A 25,653-nucleotide genomic window follows, 5' to 3' on the forward strand; every position below is an offset into this window, starting at 1 on the left:
AAACAGGTGATTTTGGTACTGAGCAGGAAGAGTGTGGGTATGTGGATATACTGCTGTGTGCCAGGAAAAAAAACCCCAAGGTCCTCACGTTGAGACTGCTCTCATCCCTTGAGTACAGTAAACTTTGAAATCCGATAAGTGAAGTTCAGCGCAAGTTCACGTCTTCATGAAATTAGGACTTGGTACATCATATTAAAGTTATGAGGCAGAGTAAGCACTGGGCCCTTAGCCAGATGCGTATTCAATGTTAGACTCTGTTATCGAATGTCTTTCCTATAGAAGATCCAATTAAACTTCTACTTGATAGTCATATCTTTCCAAATTAAATTCCCCCTGTTTCTCTCATCCCTCGGCTTGTGAGAAGGTTTCTGGAGACTTCTCTTGTTTCTGTGGTGTCCAGGAGCTCTAAAATTATCTCCTAGCAGAGATAAGCTTGGCGCTTTCAGCATGCAAAGCTGAAATATTTTCTGTTGTAGCGATACAGGCCTGCAAATATCAATTTAATAAATACAGGAGAAAGACACTTTACTAAAAATATTAGTGTTCTTTTCATGGCCAATAAAATCGTTTGGTGATGGAGAGGGTGGATAGGATAAAATTCTGGTATAAGATGACTTTCTCGTGTAAAATTAAAGAGAAACGGAAAAGAGTAGATGTCTTTAAAATTATCAGAAAGCGTGACTATTGCTTTTTTTGGTACTCCTAGATGTTAAAAAAAACCCAAAAAACAAATTGATGAGAATGACCCATTTATTTCTCTATTTCTAAACTAGTTGTGCTGATTAATATCTCAGTTTGCAAGTAATTTTGTTCTCGTACTGCCTTTCTAACTGGACATCTGTGCTTGGTTTGGGAAGTCAATACGTTGTTTGTATTGTCAGAGACAGTGAAGTAGAAACCATAACGGGTGTTCTGGGAGGAGCGCACCTGCTCAAAACAGAAAGCAGTGGGTGGATGGTCCGTCTGTGAGGTTTTGGGTCGGCAGAGGAGCAATACTGGGCAGAACGGGCTGGGGACACACAGGCTGAGATTAGGGATGTGTGCCCTTAAGATTGAAGATGTGACACCCCTCTTGCCAGTGTCGCCTCCAGCAGTGGGGCTGGCCTTGTGCGTGGTGGCCCCAGAGATCCTAATCACAGGATCATTTGGGTTGGAAAAACCTTTGAGATCATCAGGCCCAACCCTTAACCCCGCACTGCCAAGGCCACCGCTAACCATGGCCCCCAGCGCCACACCTACAGGTGTTATAAATCCCCCCCGGGCGGGTGCCGCCAGCCCCCCGGGCAGCCTGTGCCAGCCTCGGCCACCCTTTCCGTGAGGGGATTTTCCCTCATTCCCAGCCGAACCCTCCCCCGGCACAAGGTGAGGCCGTTCCCTCTCGTCCTGTCGCCTGTTCCCTGGGAGAAGAGCCCGACCCCCCTGGCTCCAGCCCCTCTCAGGGGGTTGCAGGGAGCCAGAAGGTCTCCCCTCAGCCCCCCCTCTCCAGGCTGACCCCCCAGCTCCCCCAGCCGCTCCCCACAGGCCCGTGCCCCCGGGACACACCATAAGGAACCAGGACATCAGGAGGCAGCCAGCCCACTAAATTACCAGACAGCAGGTTACAGAAGGAGCTTGCAGGCAAATTGCCTCTCATCAATGCCTCGTGATTGCTGAGGACATCAACCATGCTTCATATTTGTGGCTCCTTAAGACTACAATGTTTGATTTTAATTATATAATACATCACAGAAATGTCTAGCAAGAACAGTCTAACTCCGTCCGGCTTAAATCTTCTTAATGCTTCCAACCGTATCATTGCCAGGATGTTCACAGAATTCTGCCTTGTGGGTTTAAATATTTTAAGAGGTGGCAAATCATGTACGAAAAGTCTTTGTAGGAGTATAAGTTAAGATTATGATATCTATTCTTTCTGAAACAAATACAGAAAGCTGCAGAGTAATTTTGTTAGCATAGTCATCATTCCACTATTTTTTAAGAAAAGTCACTAAAACCAGTTTTACAACGTCATCTGTATCAATAACACATCTGTACATCACACGGCTTCATAATTATCACCAGGACTTAACAGTGAAGTTTGGTTTATTTCTTTTGCCCCAGCAGTGTTTATGTCCCTATAGCTATTTACAGTGGAACGTGGATTTATTTATTTGTGCCCTCCCCTGGCCCCGCTCTGCCTTTCTCACAAGACTTTTTATTTAAATTAGCAGTCCTTGGAAGAAAACACGGAGAGTATATTATTCAAATTCTGAAGTGGTTCATACTCGGAGTTTTAAATGGGAGAATGTTGCAGCTCCTCACAGGGAATAGCTCCCAATGTCCTTACAAATCCAGAACATAATTTAATCCCTTATGTAGCCGCACTGAAGTCACTGCTGTGAGGATTAATACTTTGCGGAAGCAAAGGTGCCAGAATATCTAGAGAAACATAATAAATGCTAGCTTTATTGTTCTGGAGACAATTTATTTTCTGTAAGCCAATAAAAGCTTCCCTCAGCAGTGGAGGTTCAGCATGAGGTGCTCGGAGAGACAAGATCTGCACATTTGTTACAAAGTACTACAAGTTATTGTATTTCTTCCTGGCGACTTGTGGAATAAAGATGCATTTAACTTATGCCTCAAGGGTGTTTTTAGCAGCTACTGATCAAGGAAGGATCAGGGAGTGACTGTGAAGACCTGAGACCTGTGGTTTTGCCAGTGTGCCTCCACCCATGGCATTCCCAGAAAGCCTGGGAGAATTATTCCGTGGGCTTCACAACACTACCAGAATTCCTGTAGACTAGTGCCAAGACTAGTTTTACATAATCACTTTTTTATCCCTTGGCATTATATTTTAACTTACCTTTTCCTTAGATGGAGAAAAAAAAAAAAAGAAGAAACCAAGCAGTTAATTCATTAACACTAATGACTCTTCTAAGCTAATTAAGACGAAACTGCCCCTTGTCATCCCTGAAGGGATCAAACCATCAGTTTCTTTTCAAACAAATCTGCACCGAAGACAGAAATATAAGTCAACTCAATTTAAAAAAAAAAAAAAAAAAAGAGGGTCCAAAGTAGCAATTTAAAGCACCTGAAATGGTTCAAATATTGAACATTTAGATAAGTATGAACAGCCAATCTGGGCAGGGACCTGAAAGTCAGGGAAAGAGGCAAGTACATGAAAATATGAGTCAAAAGAGTCATCATCATCGGGATGTGAGGAAAAACATGACGTCTTGCAAGTGTCGTTACAATGGTGTCTGTGCACCCCTGTGCTGGGGCTACACAGCAACCGTGGCTGGGTTCTCAGCCACGAACCAGCAAGGGGTTTTACTGTGTGAGAGTGTCCGTGATCAGCAGAAACAACTTCTTTTTTTTTTTAAAAAAAAAAAAAAAAAAAAAAAAAAAAAAAAAAAAAAAAAAAATTAGTACCTACTGTGTTTGGTGCAGAAGGCTCTCAAAGGTCTTTTCCAACCTAAATGTTTCTATGAAACACCTTCTCTAGGGGATGCCGAGTGCTGGGGACCCCTTATCGGCGTTGAAGGTGCTGTGCGTGCAGGTTTTTGGGGTAGGCAAGTCTTGTCTTACCAGTGGAGTAAAAAATTTTGCTGGCAAAGTCATCCAAAAGGTTACCTGTCCTCTCTGAGATGAAGTGGTTAGAGCTCTAATGAGCCAGCTGAGTACCAATAAGGTAATCATCATCATCTTGTAGTTAAAAGAACTAAACATTGATTGTAAATAACTAAATCCTTGGTTACAGGAGTACGTAATTCAGCATGGGGAGAGGTGTATTAAATATCTCTTGGAAGGAAATAAAAGCTGCGATATTTCAGCTTTTTTGTTCAGGGAAGAATTTACTGGGTCTTCTGAAGTTTGAGTTGTAAAGTGTTGTGACCTGTGAAGTTGCTACAGTCCAGTGAAATGCAGGAATGCGTAGGGAAGTGATTTGAGATGGAGATGGGCTTTGCTGGTAGGTGCTGAATCCTATGTATTCAAAGACCTTTCAGAACTGTGTTGTTGTGGGTTTTTTTTGGTTTTGTTGTTTTTTCGGTTGTTTGTTTTTTTTTTTCCTCCTGGTGACTTGAACTTTTTGGCTGATTTGAACCTGATTTGACAGAACAGCAGTGACTTTAAAGATCGTGAAACTCCTATGAGTTTTTATTTGGTTGTAGAGATAACTGGTAATGTACGAGTAGAGATTTCTCCTTGGTGAACACTAAATTCAAAGGAATCTGTTGCTAAGCTGAAAGCACAACAGTATTTGAAGGAGCAGGTATTTTCAGGAGACTTTGGTTTTGATGCTCTCCCCCTTGCTTGTCTGCCACTGAAGTAAAAAAAAAATACGGTCATGCAAATCAGTATTTAACTTCGCATGTTGTGGGCTGTGGTTTGACGTGTGGGTCCCGACTCCCAGGGAGCAGGGAGTACAGCTCTTCCCTAATGCCTTAATGGGAGAGTCCTTGGCAGAGCCACCATCCTAAAGGTTTGGGTTATTTTAGCATCTTCTAGGGGGTTCTGGCCTTTCACATCAGGGAGACGGGAGGTATTTTATCTTCTGGTTTTATTACCTTGCTTCTCCTTTCTTGTTAACTACAGCGATAACTTTGTGGGCTTTCAGTTCTGTTCCTTTAGTGTTTCCTGATGAGGTGAGACAGCTTTGTAAGGACTTGTGGTACAGAGCTGCACCAAAGGGTAGGTTTTGTGTAGCCCCGCACTCGTAGAATGGGGATATTAATACATTTCTCAATGGAGACTGGTGATAGAAACACTGAATTTTATTTCTTCCCACCCCTGCCATGTAATAATTTATGAATTTTAAAGTGGAAGGTTTAGTTCATGGGATTAAACAGCATTTTCCCAGGTAGAAGAATGGGTTCAAAAGCAGAAGTGAAAGAAAAAGGAGAATGCCAGAAGGATGTTCTGTGGGGTAAGGGAGCGGCGAGAAGGACCTGTGCTGTAGTAAAGGCAGGAGGGTGTACGTGTATGGCTCTGGGCTTGGTGATGGGAAAGGGGCTGGGAAGGCAAGGCAGCTGGGGGGGAAAGGTGGGTGCTGAACAGATCTTTCATCTCGTTACGGGTGGCTGAAGTTCCAGAGCAAGGTCTTGCAGTAGTTATAACCACACATTTTCTGAACCAGGAACCTGTATCTTTCAGACCCAGTAACAACCTCTATATGTGAGCTGGCGTGAGGACAACACAATCATACTTCTTTTCTTCTTAACTCAAACCCATGGTGTGTTCCATATTCACAGTAAAAGAGCATTTCCAATATAAAAAAGAATTACTTTTGGAAGCTTGGCTATACAATTGCGTGTGTTCATCAGCATCAGGTGGTCCAAAGTCGCAGAATGCTGCTTTTGCATATCCTTTCTGGGTTTTTAAGATGAAGATCGAGGTGGTCTACTGCAAAATGTGTTTGGAAGCATGGTGCAAAATCAATTTCCTGCAGGTGATAATGGTAAACTCTATTGGAGGGTTATAGGTGCGGGTGTTTGCTTTGCATTTTCTTGGTACTACTGGAAAAAATGTATTTATTTGTCTCATGATAATGTGGTCATGCATGCTGGAAAATCCTGGCAAGTTTTACTGTTTGTCAATAAACGGTAAGGAGTTGTAGAGTGGATTTCCAAATTGCTTAAAGAGGATGAGGGTCACCTTGCCAGGCTGGGCCAGCAGAAGGGGTTAATGTCCCATTAGCTCTTCAGTTTTGCAGTGACTCTAGGTGAATTTGGAAATTAAAAAAAACTTGTTTCAGATGGGAGAGAAGAAGCTGAACTCCTGTCCAAGCATCACTTGATGGGCACCATCGTTCAGCGGTGACTGGCAGGTAGCTACCCTGTGATTTAAGCATCTTATGTGGAAGAAAATATTTTTTTTCCATCTTCTTTTGGTTTCAGGGTAGAGATAGGATTCTGTGATTCCTAGGTAATGCCTTTCATCAGGAGACACTGTATGAGCAAGGCACCTGTTCTTCCTCCTGGTTTTGGAGGTGGAGAGAATGAAGCACGGAGAAGTGATTTCCCTGAAGTCACCTCCCAAACCGAAAAGAGAAACTAAAGGATCACGAGGGGTGCCAAAACATCGGCCCACCAAACAGCTTGGTGTGTACCGGAGACTGGGAGTCCGCCTCCCTCTTGCTGTGTAAACCAAGAGGTTGCTGGAGGGAGTTGGTGCTTGTAGGCTTGGGAAGCTGTGATGGAGGGATCCTGGGGGCATGCAGGGTCATTGCTGGGAAAAGTTGGGATGGTAGGGCTTGGGTCCCATCAGCTCCAGAGCTGCCTGTGAGCTCTGGGGTGGGAGAGCCGCCGGGTCTGTCCCTGCAGCATCGCCCTGACAGAGTGAGAAATGACCAGGGGAAACCATCCCGCTGACAAATTCCCAAGCAGCTTTCATGTCATATAAACGATGTTTTTACTTTTGCTCCCAGGGGAATATCATGAATCTTCCTGAGCCAATTAACACTTTATAAATTAGTTTGAGATCAGTGGATTAATAGCCTTGTGTAAATGCACTGGATATTACCTGCAAACACTAGAAAGATGCCACCATGCCTTTTAACTACTCTCATTCTGTTTTCTCTTTGACTTGATTTATTTGCACTTAGCATCCTTTTTTTGATGTTAGAAGGCCAATTTTGAACTGCTCCTTCCAAAACACTGAAATTCCCACTTGGGGAAGGCAGGAAAAACTCTGCTTTTCACACGTTCTGTAATTTATTTATTTTTTTTCCTACTCTGAACTGACAAGGCCACCCGAGTTGCACATGGGGGCAACTTTTTTATTTTGCACGAAGAACCTCTAGTACCACCATACTATATCCTTGTCTCACCCTGACATATGGAGCAGAGAAATGCAAACATGGAGCATATGGTATTCTCTCTGTGGTCATAAAAGAGGAGGGGAAATGAGGATAACTGTGCTGAAAACGTAATGCTGCGGCATTCGCTGAGGCAGTTCGGTTGGATGTAACCAATCCTGTGCTACTGATAAAAGCAAACTTGAAGTTGGAGATGCTCCACTATAAAAATATTCAAGTTCCTTATTGATGCTGAAGGCTGCTGCTGATTTATCTTAGATTTGTGACAAAGCATGACAGTGCTGTAGTATTCAACTGGAACAGAGCTAGCAGGTCGCTGCATTTTAATGGACTTTAGTTTCCAGTGATGTTGTTATTGTTATCATCATTATCTTTTCCTTTCAGAGAAGAGCTAAGCCCTGTCAGAACAGACCATTTTATCAGCATTGCTTTGTTGGTGCTATGGGCAAGAAAATGGCCCGTGATAGAAAAGTGTGTCCCATTAAAGTCAGTAGCACTTAAGTCATTGAGGCCGTGTACATAAATAAAGCAGGATTTGACTCCTTGCATCCCAGAGTTTCAAGAGTAGCCAATGGCTCTGCCTGGGTGCCAGGATGGTGTTTGATCTCCCGAGACAGGGGTTACTGGAGCACGGCTGGGCGGCAATGCAGCACTTGCTGTTCTGGGGCTGGATGCCACCCGTCTCTGCCTCGCGTGCTGTGCAGCAGCGCTGGACACAGGCACGTCGCTCACCCGGTCGGCTGGGTTTGGCGAGCTAAACCAGAGGAAAGCCCGAGGTAACCCTGTTAGTTTTGACACAGTCCCTGTGGAAGAAGCAGGGAGAGGATGCCAATGGAAGATAAAGTGTGCCTGGAAGCCAGGGAAAGCACTGGGGGCTGGATTATTCTGCAGCTTACGAATCGTTAGGTGGTTTCTCCTGGTATAATTTTAATACTTCCCCCCTCCCCTCCCCACCTCCTACTCTGTTTCCAATGTTGTGGTTTGTTGTTGGTTTTTTTTTTTTTCCAGGCTATTACTAAAATGTCTGTTGCTTGTCTTTAAGGCAATGAATCTGCAGGGCTTTGACTCGCTGCTTCTGTTCTGTCCAAACTGCTTTGGCTAGTAATGGTAGGTGTGAGCTGGAGAACAGTGAGGACCAGATCCTGCACTGCATCACAGCTGTGCCTGCTTGTTGGAATCATTTGTCTTTCTGCCAATGCACGATCAAACAAGCCAACGTAAATCATTGTGCTTTTAAGTGGATGAGTTTGTCATTCCCCAGACAAGGCGAGCTCTGGCAGCCCGGGAGGGTTGGGAAGATGCTGAAGAGGCTGGTTTCTCGTACCCTGCAGGTGATGGAGAGCAGCAGGTTGATGCAGAGGACGCGTTCTCCTCTGCCCCAACTCCTCCAAAGGCTAAAGTTTGAGCTAGGAGCTACCATCCTCCAGACCTGGTGGCTGATGTTCAGCACATCAGGACGTGGAGCTGGGCTCCAATATGGCCTGACCTAGCAGCATGGCATATGCTTTGTGCATATATTATAGAATGAAACGGGGAAAATCGGAGCAAATAATGGCCATATCTGGGGATGTGCAGATTCTGCCTCCTTGCTCTCCCAAGCCTGGCTCTGGCATGTGGTCAGGAGGATTTTGCCAGCGAGGCGCTATGTTAGCTAGCAGTTCTCATCTCCTTTTCCTTGCTCTTTGCTTGTTCTTTCCCCTTATACATGCAGCGCCTGGTGCCTGCGCTGCATTGAGCCCATCCTCTGTGTGTGTAATAACAGAGCTGTAACACCCACCGAGGCCCCTGGGAATTGCTGAAACACAAATACCACTGCTGCTAAATGGTTATTTATACACAACGATAGCCAGTGATTTAGGGTTGCCTGCTAATGTTCAATAAAATGCCAATTGGGTCTGCATTTCTCAAGTTGGTATTTGCCTCTGCCTGCATTTCTTCCAGTTTAATAGACATGGAGAGTCCGCTGTGCTCGGTTAATTCATTTATCGCACTGTATTTCAGAATTGGGCTTCAATGTGCTTGTACCAAATTTGTCTCATAAAAAAGATGCGTCACATGATTTGAATGTTTTACTGGCCTACCAATATATTAGTAAATCTGTCAGACCCAAATTACTAGCCTGTTTTAATTGCTTTTCTGAGGAAGGCGCTGATAGCGTGAGGGGTAGGGGCAATAGTGATTTTGCTGGTTTTAATGGTTGTGGAAAGATGGTAGAGGCTGAATCCTAATGTGTGGAAAAGCACATTTTAGATAGATCTCCCATAAATAAATACTTCGGGCTTATGAGGAATTGATTATTGTAGAAAAATATTGCTACTTGTAATGGTAAAACAATTATAACCAGGTTCTTGCATGTTCAGCTGTGTAGGGTGTGATGTCTTCCCCAAGATAGGATGGATTATATCCTGTTGCAATTCGTTCTTGAAGGCAAATTTAAAAAAAACCTTCCAGCCAATATAATTTAAACCAAAATAATTTAGCCAGTTCTTGTGTTCTAGGCACAGTTCTAATAACTTAGGGGGGGAGGGGAGTATTTTTGTCTGTAACCCTTAGCTTTGCGATCATTAGCATTAGCAAACATCGCAGGGTTTATACTGTAAGGGAAACAATGTGACAGAAACGAAGGATCTTAAAAACATGAAGCTTAAGTTCAAAAGTGTTGGCCAACTGAGAAAAATCATTTTAAAACCCATTTAATGTGTCATTTAGGTTTTAAATTATTCCTGACATGTGGTTTGCTGCATGACTTTGAGTTTTTTTGGGTGGGCACCCTAGTATTGTGTGTCATCTGTCAGAATCGCTTTTCCAATTACTTTGTTCTCTCTGCATTTTTCTCCAGTTTTTTTTTTTTTTTTTTTTAGCATGTGGCACTTACGCTCATGTGAAAGGGATGTGAGGAGAGAGGTGCTGGAGGCTGGAGCTGCCCAGTGGGAGCGTGGCTCGAGCGTGCTGTCCTCAGGCGCATTGCCAGCCCCCGTAGTACTGTGGTTGAGCATGGGCTGAGGGAAATTCCCACCTTTCAGGGGCAAATACAGTGGTGTTTGTGGTGCTCAGATCGCACTGGGACAAATCCACGGGGATTTGGGTACGATAAGTAAGTTGATGGCTATGCTTTGAACCTCCTTAGTGTCTGGAATGAGATGAGACAGTCCTAAAGTGTGTTTTCATGCAACATGTTAGGTAGTGGTCTAGAGAAGTGATAAACTTTTTGGGGTTTCTTTTTCCTCCTTGTCTTTTGAACTAGGTTGGAGCACTTGATAGAATGAATGCTGCCTTTGGCATAGTGAAACCCACCAAGGATCGAACTGCTTCACATCCTGTGGGTTTGGATGTCTAAGCATCCTGTTGGTCTCATCTTTGTTAACGATGTAAGATACTCCTGGCCCATGCTCGTGGACTCAAAGGCTTGGTGTCCCTACTCTTGGAAACTGGTCCAAACAAAGTTCCCTGACCTGTAGCATCCCTTGAATCACTAGTGGTGTTTCCTGCCCCTGAGGAGCTGCAGTTAGCAGAATAAATGGCTTTCAAAGATATTTTTTTCATCAGGCAGGAGCTGTGGAAATGGATGCCTACTGAAACAAACCCTTAAAGCATAAAGTATTGAAAGTAAGTAAAATGGACAGCGCCCAGAACTTCTCGGGTGCTGCATTCACCTCTTCTGCTTCAATGTTCCCATCTTCATTTGGTTGTCAATACCTTGCATGACCTTCTGCATCTTCTCCCAAGTAACTCCGGTGCTTGGGGTGTCAGGCCTGTTTCTCTGCCTTCAGGCATTTGAGAAAGAGCCACGCAGACCTTGCATGCTGATACGCAGCATGGGAGGCCTTGTGCCTCCTCTCAATGAGTTAAAATAGATTTCTCCTTGTGTCTGAGGCATCTGACATCTTGAATTCTTTCTTCTTGCAAGAACTCGCTCCGTGGTCTGTGCCAGTTCCCACTTGAGGAGGTCTGGTCTTCAGCACAGGTGAGATGAACGCCTGCTGAAGACAAGTGATATTTGATGACTGGGGGTCTTAAATTGATCTTTTCTTGAAATAGATATTGTGAGCCTGTGCCATTAAGGGCCTTACACTGGAGGACTGAAGCCTTGAACTTGATTTGATCTTGTCGGGGGATGGTCAGTGGAGGAGGGGGCAGAGAAGAAGGGTTTTGCCACGAGTTGCGTTAGTAGTTCACACATGTTCTGGCTCTTGGAGCACTGTGGAAGGGTGCTCTGGGAGCTGGATGAGGGGGAGGGACCGTACATCCACATTTTCTCTGTTGTTGCTCCTGGTAGCAGAGCCCCTACCCCTCCTTTCTCTGGACAGATGCACCTTTGGTGTGTTGGAACTGGTCCATCACATCCTAAACATCTACTGTCATCACTGGAGAGTGAACCACAGGTCACAGCGTTTCAGATGTCTGAAAGCTGAGGCTCAGAGCAGCCAGCCATGTTCAGAAGCTGCAGTGGATGGGGGTATGCATGGTGCAGAGGTCTGTGGAAGCCTTACAGACCATGCTGGCTCGTACAGGGCTCCACATGGCTCATGGCTCACCCATGGTTGGGTGCTGATTCAATGGGCATCCAGCCCTGGCTGCTGTTGACCCCCGGTACCGCTGGGCTCGGTGCTGGTGGGGTAACCCTGGCGCAATCCCCACTGGTGGGAGCCTGCGTTGCTGGTTCATTCTTTCTCCGGAGCTGGGGATGCCTCTGTCCTGCTCAAAGGCTTGGTTCGTTTATTGGAAGGTGCGGTAGAGTTACACCTAATTACTCTGAAGGTCTTTTCAAGGTGGTTCTACAGTACTTTAAATGAGGCAAGGCGCAGAAATACTGTGTTACATTTGTAGGCTGTTACATCAAGAGCTTGCTGGTCTGCTCAGCACATCTTTATACTACTATGGTGCTTTATAGAAGCCAAGTCACTGCTCTAAGTGCAAGGCTTTAAATAGAATGGACTAAATGATGCTAGCACTAGCGAGCTCCCGGTGCACGGCGCTCCAGTGAGAGAGCCTGTGTTTTTTATTGTTTTAATTAGAGCTTTTGAAATACGGCCCTTGTTCGATTCTTCAGCAATAAAAAAAAAACCAAACAAAAACCCGCCTATTTTCTTCTCGGTTATTCCCTGTTTGAGGAGCAGTTGACTGTTTCATTGGCGACTGGCGGGAAGCCTGTTCTGCTCGCTGGCTGCCAGCCATGGGTGCTGGCAAGAGCAGCCGACAGGCCGATGAAGAGATTTACACCCTCTGATTTGTGTATTAAAAGGGGCAAAGCGGTGGGTGGACTTGTCGGTGGCTGATAAAAGACGAGGGCAGTATTTCCACCACCACCCCCCGCACCCCCGTGCAGGTGTATTGTGCTACTGTGAACAGCGGGGAGGTGCTCCCAGAGATTCAGGACACCCCATCAGGTTGTTGGCAAATACCAGCAGGTTTGTTGTTTGGAGTATCTGCTATGCTTTCCCCTCTATGAGAAAGCAGGGGATTGTCTTAAGCTGAAAACCGTGTCTCTGTCTTGTAGAAGACACTATATATATCTCTTTCTGTAGAGAGAGCTATAGGTGTGCATCTCTGTAGAGTTGTGTTTTGCTCATGGTTATAAGAAGGTCATTGTTTCAAGCCATGATCTTGCAGAATGACAAATTTGGTCCTGGGGAATTCTGAAGTGCTGATAAAAAATAGCTGTATAACGAAGAGGAAAAACAATCTTGAGGGTTGTACTTGAATGATTCGGTTAAAATTGAAATTTCTGTTGCTCCGTACGTACGGTGCGTGTGTGGGACGTTCAGGCACAACAGCTTTGTGCTGGTGGTTTGAATCAGAAAGAAAGATCTGCGAAGACTAAGCAGAACTGACCATGAAGGCATTGGATCCTTGATGAAAATCCCACAAACATGTTCCCCCTCCCCCCAGCATAAATGTGTGGGTGAAAAACATAGATTGTTTCCATGCATTATGCTGAGCAAAGCCAGCAAGTGAGCCGCATAAAAGGTGACAAGTAAATTAGATTTTAAAATTCTTGCAGTTTTGATAATATGAGCCGACATCGGTAACACAGGCTAGGGAAAAGTCTCTTTCAGGAAAATAAGTTCATTTATTTCCTGTGATAGGTAAGAGGCATCAAAGGGCAGATCCTGGCTTCATCTTCTTTCAGCTAACCTTTCATGGTGGAATTAGATTGCTGCCAAGAATTGGGGCTATAATAATTGTAATGGACTGTACATGCTGGGAGAGAAAATTGCTGTGCTGGAGGAGACCTGGATGTGCCCTGGTACTAGAAAAGGGGAAATTTTCATCCTACATGGGATGTTCTGAGTTGTCTGTCCATGAGTTATGGTTTCTGTCTCCTTTACAATGAGTCCAGCGGCATTTGAGTGAGCGTGTCCATGTCAGGGTAGGGCTGGTGGAGGAGTTCGATGGCTTCAGCTCCCCTGGCATTGTCTTAGGAACCTGATCTAACAGTAACCTGTCGGGCTGAAAACCTCCTCGAAAACCTCCTCCAAAGGGGAAGGATGCCCGAGTGAAAAAGCCTCCTCCAAAGGGGAAGGATGCCCCAGTAACAGGGGCACTTCTATGGCTAAGGAGCATCAGGCTTTCAGCACTGTGTTGAGCCCAAACTCTCCCCTAAATCCTCTCTTATACACACAACGCGCTATTGCTTTTGCAGCCCGCTAAAATCCATCCCTGGTTTCTTTGCCTTTGCTATAAGCTGACTGAGTACAGAGATTCCCTCCAGAGCTGTGCTATTATTTGAGGTCACCTCCATTCTCCTCCTCCCAAAAGGGCTGCAGAGCGAGGAGCTGCCCCTTCCCCTCCTCACCGTGGAGCTCCGAGGGGCTGGCTAAAGACTGGAGGACCTAACAGCAAGGATGTCAAGGTTCATTTGCTGGTACGATAATTGAATGCCAAGTACAAGGTGCAGCACTAATTGTCTCGCCCCAAAATGGGGAGGCTGAAAAAGCCATGGCAGTTTGGTTCTCCTGAAATGAGGCCAAATGCTTTGTTTGTCTCTGAGTTTGGGATGGAGCTGGCTGGAAGCATCTAAGCTGCTTTCACTCCCCTGGCACAAAGCAGGATGAGTCACTACTCGATCCAAAAGTGATGAGACACATGCTAAGAGGGCAGCAGAAAAGCATGTGAAGTAGGTATTTTTAAGGCACTTGCTCAGTGAATATTAAACATAAGTGTTTAAGCTCTTCCTTTGTTCTTTTCTTTTTAAGATATCTGCTGATGGTGGTCCCTAAGTTTTCTCTGCAGGAATTACATTTTCAGTCCCTCTTCAGTAGAGCCCACAGGCTTGAATTGTACTTTAAACTCATTCCCTTAGGAGGATTTCGCTGGAAAACAGAGAACTCCGCATGAACCTGTTGCTCCTCTCTCCCCCCTGGCTAATCAGTTTCTGAGTACTGCAAAAGAAACTCCCACTCAGTTTTATGGAAAAAAGAGGAAACGTATTTATAGAAGAGCTTGGGAAAGCTCTGTTCAAACCCCTGCTTATGTTGGATTTTGCTGGTGACCTTGAGCAAGCAACTCAGTTGCTGTAGCAGTTTACAAAGTGCCTAAGAAGCCAGAGGAGCTCTTCTGAGTTAAAGCTGCCACATTTCATAAGCTGGCGGGATGCTGGTTTCTGTGGCTTTGCCACCTTTCGATAATTTTAACCTTTATCTGAGAGATTCCGTTCCTCATCTATGAAATGGAAATATCTCTTGTTTACGTAATACGAATTGAAGACTGTGTTGTGCTCAGTTATGTACACAATTATTTCTATTAATTATTACATGTGTGTGTGTATATATATATATAAGGCTATGTAACTAGCTGTGCTTCAGTTAATCTGAAGGTATTTGGACCTGCTGGCCCACTTTGTAAGTAATTACTTGACATCTCAATACTCAATTTCAATGCCCACGTCGATCCTTATCTCCTGCAGACTTGTTGAAGTCTGACTTCTTAAATCATACTTCCAGACTTTACACTGTGTCTGCTCTCCCCATGGTCACAGCTGCTGGATGCTGAGCAGCACAGGCAGCTGTGATGGTGGGTTACAACTGAGATCCAGGGAAAACAAAAGAAGGCAAATGAAGAGTTGTATAGATTTATTTTTAAGGATGCTGTGTTGCTCTTTGAAATTCTCAGTTACTTTTCAGCATCTTATTTTTTGATGGAACAGTTTCTCTGATGTGCGATAACTATATCGTCATTACCCATAATTTACGTACTTTCAGCCAGCCGTTCTCACTTCTAGGGAAGCTTGTTCTTGTGTATCTCCAGAGAGGAGAAATGAAGGCAATCCTGTGTTCACATCCTAAATCTCAATCATGGGACCTGCGTATTTCCTGGTTCCTGGTGTATTTATATGTGATGTGATCTACCAGCAGGGACCGTGTCTGTGCATTGCAGTTGGAATCTCGGTACTTTGTGTTCAAGGATGAAGTTTTACAGGATTTAAATGGTCTCTGTGCAGGCAGAATGCATACAGAGTGTGGTTTACAATTAAGAAAAATAAATAATCTAGCCTTATTTGTAGTGGTCATAAGCTTTTAATTGATTAATCCCATCTCTGGGTATGAATACAATTAACATGTAGTTGCCTAATTTAGATAACCCCGTGGGTTCCCCAGCCAGGTGAAGGGAAGAGGGATTCACCTCTTCGCCGAGAGGAGAGCCCCACTCTGCACCGAGTGCATAGGAAGCCTTGGGAGGTGGGTGAGATAATTTAGGCATCAAGGACAAATGCTCACACATTAGCAATGTTCGTATTTTATATTTTAGCACAGGCACGTAAATTTAATGAAAACTGGGTGCTAATAAGAAGAGATCATCTGTTCTTTCCTGTATACCGTGCCAATGGCTGGAGCAAAGAATGCAGCTGGAAACTGGGGCTGTGGAGCAAATTAGCATCTCTTTGCTAAGATTTTGTGTTTCCTCTGGCATACTTTGCGTGGAGTCCCAGCTGGTGGTGGATAAGTATTACTGCAAATCCTCAGTTGCTGGCAGGATGAATCCTTTCCAATATCGGCCACAAGTCTGAGGAGTGGGTGAACTTGTCTCCTGTTGAAAATAGGTAATAGTAAATATGCCAATGAGTATTTTTGGTGTGTTGTTTTCTGGCCTCATCTTCTCTTGACATGCCAGGCAGTTTCCATCCTGGGCTGGTCCCCTCCTCTGCTTTGCACCCGCACAGGATTTGTGGCAAATGGGTTTAACCTCCATCTCTATAAACCTGAACTGCTCAAATTTCATACATAAACCATGGAAAAGCATAAAATAGGTTACTATTCATTTTATTATAATATTAAAATGCTTCCTTTTGAATCCTTTTCATTAGGCTGATGGTGTTAGGGGTGGTTGCCTGGTACCCCAGCATGGGAATTCCCCGGCTGGCAATATTGCTGAATGCACGTTGGTGACTCGGCGATTATTTTTTGTTTTCCATCTGATTAGCTTCTTTTAAACCAGAAGCTTGCCTGTACAGCTTGTAATCAGTTTTATTTCCTCGGAGATGTACGGCTTCCAGTACCATAAGGTGGGGTTTGCAGCAAGAAGGGTAACATTTTTATGTAGCTCCCATTTCTGTGCACGAAGTCGGTACTTGGGTTATTTGGTGAAGCCTGTAGGTCTTGTGCAGATAATTCTGCTGCACGTTACTCGGTGCACATCTTTTCGGAATTGTAAACTGCAGCTAGAGAATGAAAAAAGACTATCGAGTGACTAAACTACAGTACCTTTTTGGAAAGCAGCCCGTGGAAGAGAGAATTAGACAGCAGTTTCTAAAATATTTACATTTCTAGACGCACTCACCCATGCTCGCTGCCTTTCGTATTTTCTGAAGCAAGCAGAAGGAAATCACTCTTTTTCATTACCTTGGTTTCTTGCCCTTCAGCTATTCTGTGAATTGAAAGTGAAAAAAAGGTCTGGTCTTGACATTAAGTAACCTTGCAGACTTTAATTTGAAACAAACAAAGCATTTAAAGCGGTTCTTCTCGGGGGGATTGTACTGAGTGCTACTAAATTGCTGAATATTTAATAGCTAAACATGTTCCAGACCCTGAGGTCTGTCCCCCAAATGATAAGCCTTTTTATTAAGTGAACTTTAATTGCTTAATAATTGGGTCTTCTGTAAGGAAAGATGGGGATCCTGATAAGCTGCCAACCAGCCTGCATGGCAAATTGGAGTTGGGTACTGCTTCCAATTAAGTTTTTCTGAGTAGGTTTGGGTATAACGAAGGGAGGTGCATCTGTGACCCTTTGGCTACAGAGCGAAGTGGCGCCAAGGATCTGCGCTGTTTAATTCTAGAGCCTGTCGCCGAATGTGACTTTCTCAGAATGTATTTGCTGGTCCGTTCCCTTGAGCCAGCTCCCGACAACCCAAACATCTGTGTAGTTTCAAAAACTGTCTTTAAAATAAATCAGCGTAAGCCAGGAGAGCTGTAAAAAGACACAGTGATAGTTTTAAGGTCTCATATATTACAGGCCTGCAGAGAGATGAAGGAGTTCTGTACATAAACACAGAAAACGTGCTTAGCGTCTTCTCATTGGGACACAGCAAAAGGTTTTGCCACATCCTGTTCTCTCATGTGTAGATTGTATGGGGTGTGTTTTTTCAGCTTTGAAAGAAAAAAAGAGTTGGGATACCTGCAGAAAGGGGATGGTGTGGAAGCAGGGCAAGGTGTGAGCTGGCTGGGTGCGAAGGCTTGGGCGGTATGGTGCTGCCATGGAAAGAAAAGAAATCCCTCAATAGCAATTGTTTTAGTCCTCTTTTTTGCAGTAAATTAGGTTTAGCTCTCTTTCCTCCTGGAAAAATGTGCAGTTTTCAACAGCTTTCCAGGCCTGTTCACACTGTGTTTATCTTAAATTTTTTAATTTTATATATATATATACACACTTTTTTTTTTGTTGTTAAAGTGTCGGATGCTTCTATTTTTCTTGCTTGCACCAGCTTTATTGGGGGTGCAAAGCTGTTAGCTATGCGTCTGTGCCAATAGCTCGGCTGGAAAGTAGCATCCTCAGTGTAACAGGGAGGCGTGCGAGGGTGCAGCAGGTAGATGGGGTTGGGTACCACTGCCTCTTCTTCCCTCATTTTGTTCCCTGTTCCCAGCGATTAGGAAATGCCACTGCCCACACAACAGCAGATTCATGTTGGCTCTTTTTTTTTTTGTGTGTGTGTGTGTGGAAATACCATTAGGAAGCCTGCGCTGAGCCAGTTTCAGTTTAAAGCTTTGCTGAAGAATTCCCCTACTTCAGCTCATGGCAGCGCATGCCCCAGGCTGCACGATCTTGTCCTCGCAGGTGCTCTGTGAGACAGGAAAATTGAGAGGAGAGATGGGGGTCAGATATTCCTCACACTGGGAAAGAGGTGTTTGAACTGGGGAACGAACATGGGGCTCCCACTCAAATGCCTTTCCCAGTACAGGATTGTTCTCCACTACACTGATTTGCTGAATATTTGGGTGGTGTTTTAATGCTGAGAAAGGTGGGGGGGGGGTTATTTTTTGCTTCCTCAGCTTCTTAATAGCCTGTAATGACAGCTCCTTTTTGCAAGCCTTTGCTGAACGCCAGCTGACATAATCTGAAAGATACTTGTTTCCTGTATATTTTCTGGTGTCTTTTAGTGTGGTCTTCTCAATTTTTTTTTCGCTCTGTCAAATACATGATGCCTGTTTGCACAGACTTCTGAGTGATGGTATGTACTTGTATGGCTTCAGATAGTCCCTGAAGGCAGGCACCTGTGCCCAGCTGGGCTGGTGGCTGCTCGGGTCATTTCTGGGGATTGACCAGGATGAGAACCAGAGCAGGTCCCTAAAATACATCCACACCATCTTCATCACATCCCTGATCCAAGCAGTTGCTTCAGCACATCTTCTTGATTTGTCCTTCTTATACTTGGCTTGAATGAAGACTGATTCCCCGCGCCCCTGCCCCCCTTTATTTTCCTTCAGTACGAGTTTATCTATCAGTAAAGCAATGATGCTTCCAGGTAATAAAATCCATGATCTTGACATCTTTCACCTGCACTTTGAATCTTGCAGCGTCCTGTTCTTGCTGTGTTTTTCTTCCGTGCAGGCTGAAGGTTGTGGTCCTCATGTTTTCCCACCAAGTGGGGCTAGGGCACCTGGGGGTTGTGCAATTAAAACTCCCAGCTCTTCTCTCCCACCCTCATTAGCCAGAAAAGTTTCATGGAAAAACAGGCACAGGCCATTCCCTGTTGTAAATATTTTGCTTATGTGACCCAAGTGACTTAAAGAGGTTTTGGGTTTTTTTTTGAGTATTTTTCCTTTTATTTGGAGGGAAGAGGAAATGGAGTGAGATTTGACTGTAGCATTTTCTTAGTGCTTTAAATTTAAATCTTAGGTAAGGTTTAGTTGTGCTTTCCTTTGAGTGCCAGCCTGTTCTGAGCAGTTTGGATTGTGTGAGAGCGTGTCCGTACTTTGTTAAAGTTGTTCCTGAGTGGGTTTGTAAGTAAAAGGTGCAATTTGTTACTCTTTATGTTGATAACACATCTTTTCTTTGCTGTTAATGAGAGTAATTTACAAAGGAAAGTGTTAGTCATGCCACCATTATAGCAATCTCCAAGTAGTTTTCAGAATAGCGCACAATTTTTTTATTCGCTTATTTTAGTCTGGATTTGTTAGCAAAATTCATATCAGCATGGAAACAGCATACAATGTCTATTTTCAGCATCTATATAATGGTAATTGGTTTTGGTGTTTGTTTTTTTTTTTTTTCCCTTGTCTTTGCAGGACCACTGAGGTTTCTTTCCCAGACAGAATCTGTTACGGCTTTTGCAGGAGACACAATTCTGCTGAAGTGTGAAGTTGTTGGGGAGCCCATGCCTGCGGTGCACTGGCAGCGAAACCAGGAGGACTTGTCCCCGAGCCTGGGTGACACGCGGGTGGCTGTCCTGCCTTCTGGAGCTTTACAGATCAGCAGGGTTCAGCATGGGGACAGTGGGGTCTACAGGTGCCTGGCGAAAAACCCAGCCAGTTCGAGAACTGGGAATGATGCAGAAGTCAGAGTTTTGGCAGGTAAGAACCACCAGATGCTTCTGCATTGCCCTTTTTCTCTGGTCTGGTCTTGTCCTTTTGGTTTTCTGAAGAACAGCCCTCACGGGGCAGGTAGGCTGATTTATCCCGCTTTCTCTCCAGTTACCTCAACAAGTTTCCAAGGTCATCTTCACAGGGAAGAGCTCAGAGACCTTTAGGAAAGCAGTTGGATGAGGAGATGACACCTTAGGAAAGTACTCCTGCCACCTAACTTCAAGGACCAAATTTAGATTTGTATGAAGCTGGTCTCTCTTTTTTTTTTTTTTTTTTCTTCCCCCCCGCCCATGGTCAATGGAGTGAGAGAAATATTTCCCATCTCAGCATACCGTAATTATTGTCCCAGAGAACTCTCTGGAAGAACTCCTCCGACTCCGTTGATGAGAAAGGCAGTCTGTTGGCACTGGCTGCTGGATGTACCTCCTCAAATTTAGGCTGCTGGGATACTTCAGTGCCTGGTGTGATTTGCCCGGAGCGCGGCTTGGGATCTGACACAGTTTAGCTGTGACAGGTAATGTTCCGAAATTCATGGCCTGGTGAGCATCTTGGTCTCCCTTTTAAAAAAACTCATTAGCTTAATAGATGGTTACCACTGTGGTATAGCATCGAGAACTGAGCACCAGAAGAGTGGTTGCAAAAGGTATTGCTGCAAAGTCTCCTTCCCACTAACTTGTAACTGCTAATTAAACCGGGCAGATGTTGTGGTTTTAGAATTATTTTTATATATATATATATGCATTTTCTAGACAAATGATTTTGGTTTGCCTGATTTCTCCCTGAGAGGGGATGGAGCAGGATTGCCTGACTTCTGAGCTAGCCCTAATATATATATTTGGAATCAATATCCTCTAGGAATCAGGAAGGGCAGGATCAGGGAATGTGTCCATGGACTAAGGCAAGCCAAGCTTGATGTGTATCCTTGCTGCTCGGAGTGATCTGTAGCTCAGGGGCTTATGGCGATGGAGTTTGGGGTGTTTAGGATTTGCCACCAGAAAAACAAACCACCCCCCAAACTCTAAGCCTAGGATTACAAACCCAAGCCCGTATCCTCACACTCTGCTCCAGTAGTAGCTATTGATCCTTTTTGGAGCCACAAAGCAAAGTAACAGCTAGGGGAGTTGGCAACAGGAGATGACCACATCACCTGCAGTTTCCTGTGGGTTTTTATTCCTAGTTGCTTCCCCCCTCCCCCTAGAATTTGCAGCTGGCCTCTGTAGGGTGGTCCTGACCCCATCCGTGTGCTGGTCTAATGGGGTGCCCCCAGGGTGGCTGCTCTTGGGGCTTCCAGCTCACCATCAGCCTCAGAGCCCATGCCGTTCCTCATGCACTGGGCAGCACCAAGGCATTCCTGCCTCTGTGTTAGTAACCACAACGAGATCCAGGGTGGGGTGGGATGAAGGTGATTTTTTTTTTTTCAGATGTTTTGATTTAAAATTAAGAAAAGCACAAAATTTTGTATTTTAAGACAGACCTGGAAGATTTCTCTTCACCTCCTCAGAGTATTGTTAATTTGCCATGCATCTCCATTTCTGATGGTTTGTGGATGGATTGATGTTTGTTCCTTTTCCCAGTTTCGGTCGTTAACATCCTGGCTAAATGGCCTCTCTCAGGCTGTCTATAGGAGAGAGGGGAATTAATTTATCTCTTCCTAGCATGTTAAAATTTTATACCAGGGAAACAGTGGAGCAAATAATGAGGAAAATATATAACAAGGAACTAGTGGAGTCTGTCAGACTTTGGCTTAGGGCAAGCAGCAGAAGGTCTCATTTCAGGATAATGTGAGCAGACAGCAGCTTTTATAAGAAATGAGTGGTGCTCCTGAAACAAAAATTCAGATCTTACTGAGCCTCTTGGGAATTTTGTTCTCATGTGCACGCTTTGATGATTCAGAGCTATCTGATACTTCACTGCTAATTCTGCCTCTCCTGTTTTCGCTTGTTGGGAGAAATCTGTCTTCAGTTGCAGCTCTCCTCTGTCATAATTACTGAAGGCAGAATACTCTTGTTGGCCTTTTTCCCCTGGTTAGTGAGGAGGAAAAAAAAGAAAAACTCTTAAATCCTATTCAAAGGAATAGGCAACAAAATAACAAAAAAAAGTAGCTAGTATCTTATAATTCTGTATTTTAAAAATGCTGCTTCTTCCCCAGATGGTGGTTGTGTTTTGTTTGAATGCACAGCACGTCCGTTGGGATTTGCGGCAAAACTGACCACAATCCTGGCAAATATTTGATGAAGTTCTCTACAGCTGCTTCCAAAGAGAAGTACGAGGGATAAACATCTTTTGTCATTTAATTTCTTTAGTCAAAGTGCCTGTGGCTTAAATACTTGATTCGGTATTATGGTGGGTCTGCAGTTGTCTGTATCTCCTCTTGATAGAAAAATTCATCACCCAACATGAAGACAGGTGAGAAAACCAAAATATTTGCGTGAGGGAATTATGGATTTCCTGGACCAAAAAAAAAAGTATGATTCACCCTATCCCGGACCCAAGCCTGTAGTTTAACTCGCCATATAAATGAGGGAATAGTTGAGCCTTCAACCTCCGTTACCAAAGAGGAGTTTGTAGGTACTCGGTGTGTCTATAAACGTGGGGCAAGGCACTGGGCATGAAGATTTTACTCCGATAAGTAGGAAAGGCTTTACAAGTGACTGTTTGTAAGTGTTTCCTATGTTTGAGTCTACCTGGGGAGGGTCTGGAAGGGGCTGATTCTCCCCTTGGTGCATCCAAAATGAATTTTACAGAGCTTCAGCCTTGCCAAATCCTCCCCCGGAAACCGTGTGCCACGAAAACGGGTCTCACACCATGTTTATCGAATAGTCCCAACAAACCTGAGCAAAACTCTTGACGAGTTTTTAACATGTCAGGGGTTTATTTATTGCTCTTCAAATAAAGAGTGGCCGTTGCAGCTGTTTGCAGAAGGCTCATTTCAAATGCACGTTTTTTCCACTTTTCTAATTGAAGTGCTCTTCTTTTCTCTGGGGTCTAGAAACTTAATCCCAGGTGAAAAGTTTCAGCAAATACTGAAAGCATGAGGAAATACATATTCAGATAACTACATGCACTCACCTGATTCATTTAGAAGGATTAATGCTAATATATATATATGTATATATATATATAAAACCAATCCAAGCCCCTCAAAAGTTCTTATACAAACCAGTGTGAATGAATTAATTCTTAGCTGAATTCATTGTTTCTCGAAATTGAATAAGTTTCTTTGGGAGGTCTGTACACTCCAGAAATACAAATGATGTTTTAAAAGCAGAAGTTGAATAGTTGGATGTCTGAAAGCTATTAATTCTCAATTTATAAATAATACTGCTGTGTTTATCGTTAGCCATTGAAGTGATCGGCCGCTGTACTATTGTCTGTCGTGGAGGTTCCTTCTCTGGCCCTGAGCTTGGCTGCTGAGCTGCAGTTCAAGATGACGGTAACAATATCATGTCGTTCCTTTATAGGTCATGCAAATAGCGTTTGGCTGCTGCTGGGCGATTCCGCTCCTTCCTCACCATTGCGTTCCTGAGGAGGCAAGCAAAAAGGACCAGGCAGTGACGCATCCCACCAGGAATAGGGCAGGAGAGGGGTGGTGGTTGTGTTTGAGTAACTGCATACACCAGGAGCTGCCTCTGGAGCTGAGGCTTGCTCCTGTGCTTAGGCACCTCCCTTTGTTAAATGAAAAGTGGTTGTGATGTTAATTAATTGGTTTAAATACAGCGTAAAGTGGTACTGATCGAGTTTTGCAGCTACCACTGTTTCACCTTGATTTTTCCATGGTCATGTTAATAGAGGAAGCATCTTGACTGAGGGCATCCCGTCTAGGAAACGAAAGGGGTGGAATATACTGGGTTACATTGTTTGGTGTGAGTTTGTTGTTTATTAGGAGTTCTATAGTTAAAATTAGCCTGGAGGAGGGTGTGGCTGAGCTGGAGCATGCAACCTCTCTGTAGCTCAGCCATCAGTTCCTCATAAAAGACACAGGGCCTGGATCAGGTGCGGAGATAAAGATTTCTTCTCATCTTTTCTACTCCGGGAGGATCCCTGTGTTGATGTACATTCCCTAACAGCCACTAACTGTTTAAATCAGGTCTTTTACCTTAGTCTTAACCTCCGCAGCTAGTACTCAGCAGTGTTTATTCTTAGATGAAACCAGATGTGGCCCACTTAAAATACATACTAAACTTGTGAATTACTCTTTTTGAAAAGATTGAACTAATTCCCCATTTACGTTCTCTAGCAGCTATTTGCCGTAGGGGTGCCTTGCCCTGATTCTGATAAGTACGTATGAAAACCAACCAGGCAACAAAAAGAACCAACCAACCAAAAAAAAAACCCCAAACCCCAACAGTCCCAGTTGTGGCATCCAGATGTGCAAATCACGGGGTGATGCAGGATGCCAGAGCTGGGTACCAGACGATGGTGTAAGTGAAGCTCGTTTGGATGCTCATTTGCCAGCAAGGTGGTGATGCACGGGAGCCTCTGCTTGTAGCTGAGGGTGCTTGGGAAGGGCTGGATTTCTGCTAGGTGAATGCCAACCGAATAGAAGCTTCCAGTTTGAAGCAGTAGTTGAGGGAGTGACTGCCAATAAATTAATAATAGTTCAGTGAAGAATTAAGAGTGTTTACTGTACAGTGCCTGCCTTTTGGTAAACACGGGGGAGATTTCGTACTTCATCCAGCAGATCTTTATAGACTTGCTGTTAGCGTGTGCTCTCTAAGCACTTACTTGGGGGGAAAGGCTCTTTAATCTGCAGGTTTTCATAAACCGCATGAAAAACTAATGACTAGAAACCTGAAGCTATGCTCTTGCGAGCAGAGGAAGGTGAAACACATAAAACCAGTAATAGCCATCGGAACTGTTTATTTTTGTACTGAATCAGTGCAAAACGCAACAGCAGTTGTGTTTAAATCAGGGTGGGGTTTTTAGTCAGTGCTCCTCCTGCCTTACAAACTGAGCAACAGATGGATCAAAAGCCTTGTCCTGAGCAGCGTGCCTGGTGAAGGCATCCCTTGTGCTGCTGAATTGCCAGAATTTCTAGCAACGGTTGCATTTTGGTCTCATTGGGAGAGAACCACTTGGGTGGGGTATGCCCTGTTACAAAATATGCTGTGTTTCTTAGTGATAGTCTAATTTTTCCTGTTTTTTTTTTTAAATATTGGTAGTATTTGGATCACTTAGGGGAAAGATATTTTCCTGTTTGGGAAGTATACCCATGTAATAACTCCCAGTATCTGGGTTATGCCTGCTTCCAGCTGTGCAAATGAATAGAATTGCTGAGTCGCTTTATAAGCTGGCTACATTCTGACCTTTAAGCAAAAGAAAAAAAAAAAAAAAAAAAAAAAAAAAGGTTAAATTTACAATGCTTATTAATAATCCAGGGGAACGAGCTATTTTGCCTGTCTCCCCTGGTTAAATCTGATTAGCTCTGAAGTAATCTCTTGCCTAATAGGTATAAATAGCAGTGTCCCGTTGTGGGGAGGGAAACCACGGAGGCGGCGGTGCCATCGGGGTGTGCTCTTAGTGCGGAGCTGATGTGAGGAGCAGCACCGTCGCAAGAGTAGCAACTGATAGTTGGTACAGAGGGGTTTGCTCAGCACCTGCCTGGCTCCTCTCCCTGTCGGTGAGGAAATAACACGTAAAGTCTTCGGTGATGGCGTGAAATGGGATGATGGGCTTTAGGAGCTGCGTCGGAAGCACAGCTTGAGTTCAGGACAGGGGCTTGAAGGGTAGTGTAGAATTTATTGCCGAATGTATTTGGAAGCAGAAGGTGTTATTGGGAAGGTTCCTGGTGTACGGGTAACCTTAGGCAATGGAGCTGGCTTGAGGCTGCCGATGTTGGCAGCCAGA

At 44.3% G+C, this 25,653-nt stretch overlaps 1 protein-coding gene across 1 annotated transcript in view; it reads left to right on the plus strand.

Annotated features, from left to right (window-relative positions):
• Nucleotides 1-25,653, plus strand: part of LOC121080759 (netrin receptor DCC-like) — a 253,382-nt gene that overhangs the window by 29,783 nt on the left and 197,946 nt on the right. Inside the window, exon 2 of the mRNA XM_040578882.1 lies at nucleotides 19,510-19,794. Within this exon, the coding sequence (XP_040434816.1) occupies nucleotides 19,510-19,794 (285 nt within the window). The remainder of the gene's footprint in view (nucleotides 1-19,509; nucleotides 19,795-25,653) is intronic.

This window comes from Falco naumanni, chromosome Z, assembly GCF_017639655.2.
Source record: "Falco naumanni isolate bFalNau1 chromosome Z, bFalNau1.pat, whole genome shotgun sequence".
Taxonomy (NCBI): domain Eukaryota; kingdom Metazoa; phylum Chordata; class Aves; order Falconiformes; family Falconidae; genus Falco; species Falco naumanni.